The sequence below is a fragment of the Arachis ipaensis genome, chromosome B02 (genome assembly GCF_000816755.2).
Source record: "Arachis ipaensis cultivar K30076 chromosome B02, Araip1.1, whole genome shotgun sequence".
Classification (NCBI taxonomy): Eukaryota; Viridiplantae; Streptophyta; class Magnoliopsida; order Fabales; family Fabaceae; genus Arachis; species Arachis ipaensis.
This window is the reverse complement of record NC_029786.2, coordinates 51201963-51209156: the sequence shown is the minus strand read 5'-3', so window position 1 is coordinate 51209156 and position 7194 is coordinate 51201963. Positions and strand designations below refer to the sequence as shown.

The window sequence follows — 7194 nt, the reverse complement described above, 5'->3', positions numbered from 1 at the left end:
TTGGAAGAACCACCCAAATTTTGGGTGGAGAAACCAACAAGGCCACAACCAAGATCACAAACTATACTACAACAACTAATACAACAATCCCAACCATTAAACTAACAACCATAGATCCTACCATAACTCAGAAAATGCACCATACCACTCCACCCAACAACCATACAACAACCACTCTCAAAATGTATCATCCTCAGCCCCACAACCATGTGATAGCAGTAACAACTTTGCAAGATTAGAGGCTGCTATGTCACAATTGGCAGAGAGTATTGTCACTGTTGCAGAGAGACAATTGCAAGCTGACAAAAAGATAGACTCAATCCAAGAGGAGGCTAGATCCAACATAAGGAACCAAGGGGCGGCAATTTCAAAATTGGAAGCACAACTAGGGAGCTTGTCCAAACAGATACCAATGCCCACACATACATTTCCAAGTGATACCATGGCCAACCCAAGAGGGGAATGCAAGGCTATCACACTGAGAAGTGGGAAGGTAGTGGAAGAGGCATCCTCAAACCACAACTTGCATGAAAAAGAAGTTGCAAACGAACCAGAAACCAAGAAGGAAGAAAAGATAGTTGATCCAGTTCCACCAAAGCAAGTCTTGAAGCCCTATGTACCAAAACTACCCTACCCACAAAGGCTAAGAAAAGATGGGAAGGACAGCCAGTTTTCTAGGTTTTTGGAGATCTTTAAGAAGCTTCAAATTAACATACCTTTTACTGAGGCATTAGAGCAAATGTCACTCTATGCTAAGTTTCTAAAAGAGCTCATGACAAGGAAAAAAAATTGGGGAAAAAAGGAAACTGTGGTGCTCACAGAAAAATGTAGTGCCATCATACAAAAGAAGCTTCTCCAAAAGATGAAAGATCGTGGGAGCTTTCAAATCCCCTGCATCATAGGGGATATAAGCATTGAGAATGTACTATGTGATCTAGGGGCTAGCATCAATCTTATGTCCTTAGCCATGATGAAAAGAATGAGAATTGAAGAGGCCAAACCAACAAGAATGGCTCTTCAATTAGCTGACAGAACATTCAAATTTTCTCATGGGGTGGTGGAAGACTTGTTGGTGAAAGTGAGGGAATTCATATTCCCAGTAGACTTTGTTGTGCTTGATTTGGAGGTAGAGTCTAATGCATTAATTATACTAGGAAGATCATTCCTAGCTACTGTTGGGGCCATAATTGATGTATAAAAGGGAGAGTTAGTCCTGAGATTGCATGAAGAGAATATGGTATTCAATGTTTTCAAAGCAATGAGCTACCCAAAAGAATCCATTGGTGAATGCATGATGGTGGACACAATGGAGAAGCTAGTTCAAGGAGTCTTAGAAGAAGAACAATGTGAAGATGTTATGGAACAAGATCAACAAGCATCATATGGTGAGATACCACAAGAAATCATAGAAGGCTCAATCATGCTAGATAAGACAAGCAAGAAGAAAGTGGAAGCACTAAAATTGGAGCTGAAGACCTTGCCTCCAAGTTTGTAGTATGCCTACTTGGGTAACAATAACACATATCCAGCCATCATTAATTCAATCTTGAGTGAGGAGCAAGAAGAGGAGCTTATCAATGTGTTGAGACAACACAAGAATGCCATAGGATGGACATTTTCTGATTTAAAGGGAATCAACCCTTCTATGTGCATGCATAAAATCCTTCTTGAGGAGGGTGCCTAACGAACTGATTTCTACCGGTAAAGAATTTTATGAAAATAATCGCGTTGTAAGTATAGTTTCTAAACCAACAGAGAATTCTTTCGTACAAAAGTTTTGTTTGTCACTAAAGCAAACCCAATAAAATTGATAACCAAAGTATTGAAACCTCGAGTCGTCTCTCAAAGAATTGCAGGGAGGTGTAATTATTATTGGTTATGAAAAAAGTATATTTTGTTTTTGGGTTTTTTTAAAATAAGGGGCAAGTAATTTAAATGACAAGGAAAATAGATTGATAATAATAAAATCTCTTGGCAAGGTATAAGAAATTGAGGTCATATCCTAGTTATCCTTATCAGGTGTGATGAGAATTGGATTCTGCTCCCACTTTAATTAACCCTTGCTAAACAAAGGAAAGTCAAGTGGACAAATTGATCTGATCCTCAGGTCCTAGTCAATTCCTAAGAAAAGACTAGAGTTATTGGAATTCAAATCAATCAGCAAAGAATTCCAATTTTCAATCAACAAGGAGTTTGATAACTCAAGTGTCTCAAATTAATTAACCAAAGCAAAAGGGGAATAAATCTTAAATTAAATTGAAAATATCTATAACATAAATGAATCAAAGCAATCTTAATTCTGAAATACCTCAAATTATATTAAATAGAATATTCAAATCCTAACATGAAAAAGTTCATAAGCCAATTTGGCAATATAAGTAATTAACAAGTAAAAGCATTAGAGTATCTGAAAGTAGAAGAGAAACATAAATTAAGGAACATTGAACCTGTGATTGAAAAGAAGTAGCCTAAACATAATAGAAATCCTAAATCCTAATTCCTAAGAGAGAGGAGAGAACCTCTCTCTCTAAAACTACATCTAATCCTAAAATTGTGTATATTAAAGCTTGATTGATAAATGAATAGATTTCCCCACTTTATAGCCTCTAATCTGTGTTTTCTAGACCGAAAACTGGGCCAAAAATAGCCTAGAAATTGCTGGGGGCGAAATCTGCCATGCTAATTTTTGTCACTGCGATGCGTCCGTGTGAAGCACGTGTTTGCATCGCCTATCTGTACGGACACTATGACAAATTATATATCAAATCGAAGCCCCGGACGTTAGCTTTCCAATGCAACTAGAACCACATCATTTGGACCTTTGTAGCTCAAGTTATGACCGTTTTAGTGTGAGAGGGTCAGGCTGATAGCTTTGCAGTTCCTTCAACTTCTTGTATTCCTTCCACTTTTGCATGCTTTCTTTCCATCCTCTGAGCCATTCCTGCCCTGTAATCTCTGAAAACACTTAACACACATATCACGACATCAAATAGTAATAAGAGAGGATTAAAATTAATAAAATTAAGGTCAAAGAAGCATGTTTTCAATCATAGCACAAAATCAGAAAGGGAAACGTAGAACATGCGATTTCTATGAATAAGCATGAGAATAATGGATGAAAAACCACTCAATTTAGTACAATATAAACTATAAAATAGTGGTTTATCAGTGCCAAGCCCTCAAGACAACCACAAAGAAGATTAAATCCAACAATGAATGAAGTGGTTCAAAAAGAAGTGCTGAAGTTGTGGCAAGCAGGGGTGATCTACCCAATCTCAGACAGCCCTTGGGTGAGTTTAGTGCAAGTAGTCCCCAAGAAGGGAGGAACCATTGTTGTGCCAAATGAATGAAATGAATTGATACCAACAAGAACAATGACTGGATGGCGCATGTGCATAGATTATAGGAAGCTCAATGAAGCCATAAGGAAGGACCATTTTCCTCTATCCTTCATGGATCAAATGTTGGAAAGGCTAGCTGGACATGAATACTACTATTTTTTGGATGGATACTCTAGTTACAACCAGATTGTAGTGGACCATAAAGACCAAGAGAAGACTTCCTTTACTTGTCCTTATGGTGTCTTTGCATATAGGAGAATGCTCTTTGGATTGTGCAATACACCTGCCACATTCCAAAGGTGCATGCTATCTATATTCTCAGACATGATTGAAATGTTTATTGAAGTTTTCATGGATGATTTTTCTGTGTTTGGGGATTCATTTTCTAAGTGGTTACACCATCTCGCCTTGGTGCTAAAGAGATACCAAGAGACCAACCTAGTTTTGAACTGGGAAAAGTGCCATTTTATGGTCACTGAAGGGGTGGTCCTTGGTCACAAAATCTCTAAGAAAGGCATAGAAGTGGACAAGGTCAAGGTGGAAGTGATTGAAAAATTACCCCCACCTTACAATGTCAAAACAATTAGAAGTTTTCTGGGGCATGCTGGGTTTTATAGAAGATTCATTAGAGACTTTTCAAAGATTGCCAAACCTTTAAATAACTTGCTTGTCTCTAATGTACCTTTATTTTTGATAGAGAATTCATGCAAGCCTTTGATGAGCTTAAAAGCAAACTTTCCTCTGCACCTAGTATAGCACTATCTAACTGGGATTTACCTTTTGAATTGATGTGTGTGATGACAAGTCATCTTAGCCTAGTTTCACTAGTCTTTTTCCTTTGTTTTCATTTAGTTTTATGCACTTTCTTAAGCCACAAATAAGTCAATTGGGTGGAATTTCATGTTTTCTTAGATTCAATCAACTATGGATGAATTGATGCATTTTCATGAGTTTTATGCCATAATTACTTATATGACAAGAAAAAGAATAACTCTCATGATTAGAGCATAGCTTTGATGCAAATGTTGGTTGATGATAGGTGGAATAAAACTTGGAAGAAGGAGCAAGGGATGGCAACGTTTGCCTCAAACGTGAGGTCAAACGTTGGCCACATATGAGCAAGGAAGAGCACTCCTGGGCATGGCAACGTTTGAGCCAACGGTTGCCTCAAACGTGAGGTCAAACGTTGGCTACATTTTGGCAAGGAAGAGCAAGCAAAAGCACCCCTGAAGCAAGCCAACGTTTGCGCCAACGTTTGCCTCAAACGTGAGGTCAAACGTTGGCGCCATTTTAGCATGAAGAAAAGTCCATGATTTGTGAGTTAATTGAGCCACGTTTGCGCCAACGTTTGCCTCAAATGTTGGGCCAAACGTTGGCCAAAAAGAGAGCATGGGGAGATCCACGTTTGAGCTCACGTTTGACCTCAAACGTTGAGCCAAACGTGGATGACAGCATCTTGGCCTAGCTGCATAAGTTTACACAAGTGACATTTGAGTCAACGTTTGCCTCAAACGTTGACTCAAACGTGAATGGGTTATCTAGTCTCTTGAGTCCTGAGATCTACATCTTTCAATTTCAATTTCCTTGTTACATTGCTACACCAAGTTTATTTTCATTTGCATTTAAGATCCGGTTCAATTAGATCCATCTTCTACGTTTCTGTTTGTTGAGATTTACTTCTCTCTTGTTTAATTTTTGCAATCCCACATCCCTGATCCATTTATAATTCAAGCCATTTACATTTCTTGCATTCTAAGATTCTGTAATTTACATTTCTTGCATTCTAAGATTCTGCAATTTACATTTCTTGCGTTCTAAGTTTCTGCCACTTAATGTCTTGTTCTTTAAGATTCAGCATTTTTATTTTCTGTTCTCTTTAATTTCCTGCAATTTACCCCTCTCCCTTTACTTTTCATGCAATTTAATTTCTGTCAATCACAAATCACTCAACCAACTCTTGATCTGCTTGACTAAATCAACCATTAAGCTAAAATTGCTCAATCCTTCAATCCCTGTGGGATCGACCTCACTCATGTGAGTTATTATTACTTGATGCGACCCGGTACACTTGCCGGTGAGTTTTGTGTCGGATCGTTTTCCGCACATCAAGTTTTTGGCGCCGTTGCCGGGGATTGATTTAGATCAACAATGATTAAGTGGGTGAGAAGTCTAGATCAAGTATTTTCTTTGTTTTTGTTCTCCGTTTTAAATTGATAGCAAGGTGTTTGAGCTATTGCCTCACTAAGAAATTCTTTCTCTGTGACATGATTTTCAATTTTCATTGATGTTTACAAAATACAAATGGAGTTCAACTCATCTTATGGTCAAACAAAATTTTATGGGATATCACCCACCATCACCAATCTCTAATGGTGGCTGGGAATATCACCAAGAAAATACAAATTCTAAGCACTCCAATCCATGGAGATTTGCTTCAGAGACACAAGATGAGCAAAAACACCATATGGGATTTTTTCCTCCACCACAAAATGATGCTAGTCATGATTCTAATGGTGGCCGGAAAGGGAATTCTAATGCTCAATATGATATTCATCCAAAGATATCATCACTTGACCATGCTTCAATAGAAAGCCCCTGTCAAAACCCACCACCCACACAAACTTCCATGAATCAAAGCCTCTCAAAGCTTGAGACCATGTTTGAAAAATATGAGAGGGAGGCACAGATATCCTGGAACGAGCAAGAGAATTCATTCAAAAATATAGAAGTGATGGTAAACCAAATTTTAAGAGCAAGGGAGAAAGTGGAAGAGCAAAATGAGGAGGCTACTGAGTCAAGTGAATTCTTAGTGAAAAAGGAAGAGGTGGTGGAAATAGTTGAAAATAAAACTGCACTTGAGGTGACAAAGGAACATGAACATTCACAACCCTCACAAACTTCCCTTGAATATGTGATAAAAAAATATGAAGAGGAGATGAAGAAATCTTGGGAAGAACAACAACCTCCTCCATAAAAGAACTGTTAAGTCAAATGTTGAATGCAAGGGAGGAAGTGGAAGAGCAAGAAAGTGAGAAAGACAACCAAAGAATTCCGAACTCAAGTGAAGCAGAGAAGTACATAGAGGAAAAACTCATGGAACCACCAATTCAAAAGGCTCTGGATGAATACAAAACTCCAATAATCACACAAGAATCATGTCTTGAAATCAAAGAAGTGAAGGCAACTAGCAAGAGCACCAATCCTGTCCCTGATCCAGTAAGCAAGATCAATCAAGTCATTTGCAAAAGGAAGCTTGCTGAAGAAAGGCCAAGACAAGGGACAGTAGCTGAATCTTCTCCCCCCTTAAGGTCATTCCTCTTAACAAACTGGAAGAAGAGGAAGAAAGTGAAGAATAACATGTCAAGCTAATGACACTAAAAGAGCACTTATTGGGAGGTAACCCAACCGTAGGTAACAATTTTTCTCTTCTTTGTTTTCTTTCTTTGTTTAGTTTAAATTTCAATAAATTGACATATGGTTGCATTCTAAGTTTGGTGTTGCTATGCAACAAAAATTTGCTTCCAATCTTTACTGGATACTTGCATCAATTTCAAGAGAAAGTGTCACACTAAGTTTGATGTGCCACTTATACTTTTGTGCAATGTATCATGCACACCAACTTATATTTGCAAAAATAATGTCTCTGTTTCTCTGTGCCCTCATATCTTTAATTTTGCTTGCTTGAAACACATGTGTTACTAACATTTTATTGTGTAAGACATTCATAATCCATCTTAGCCCCATAGCCACCGTTCTAATAGTTGCTTGAGGATGAGCAAGCATTCTGAGTTGGTATGGGAAGGAGGAGAATGGGAGGAAAATGACAACAATAGAGAAGATGAACTACAAGGTT

The 7194-nt window shown here is 38.0% G+C and overlaps 1 protein-coding gene across 1 annotated transcript; it reads left to right on the top strand.

Annotated features, from left to right (window-relative positions):
* LOC107627241 lies at nt 248-1198 on the top strand. Its single transcript, XM_016330093.1, has one exon. The coding sequence runs from the start codon at nt 248-250 to the stop codon at nt 1196-1198; it is 951 nt and encodes a 316-aa protein (XP_016185579.1).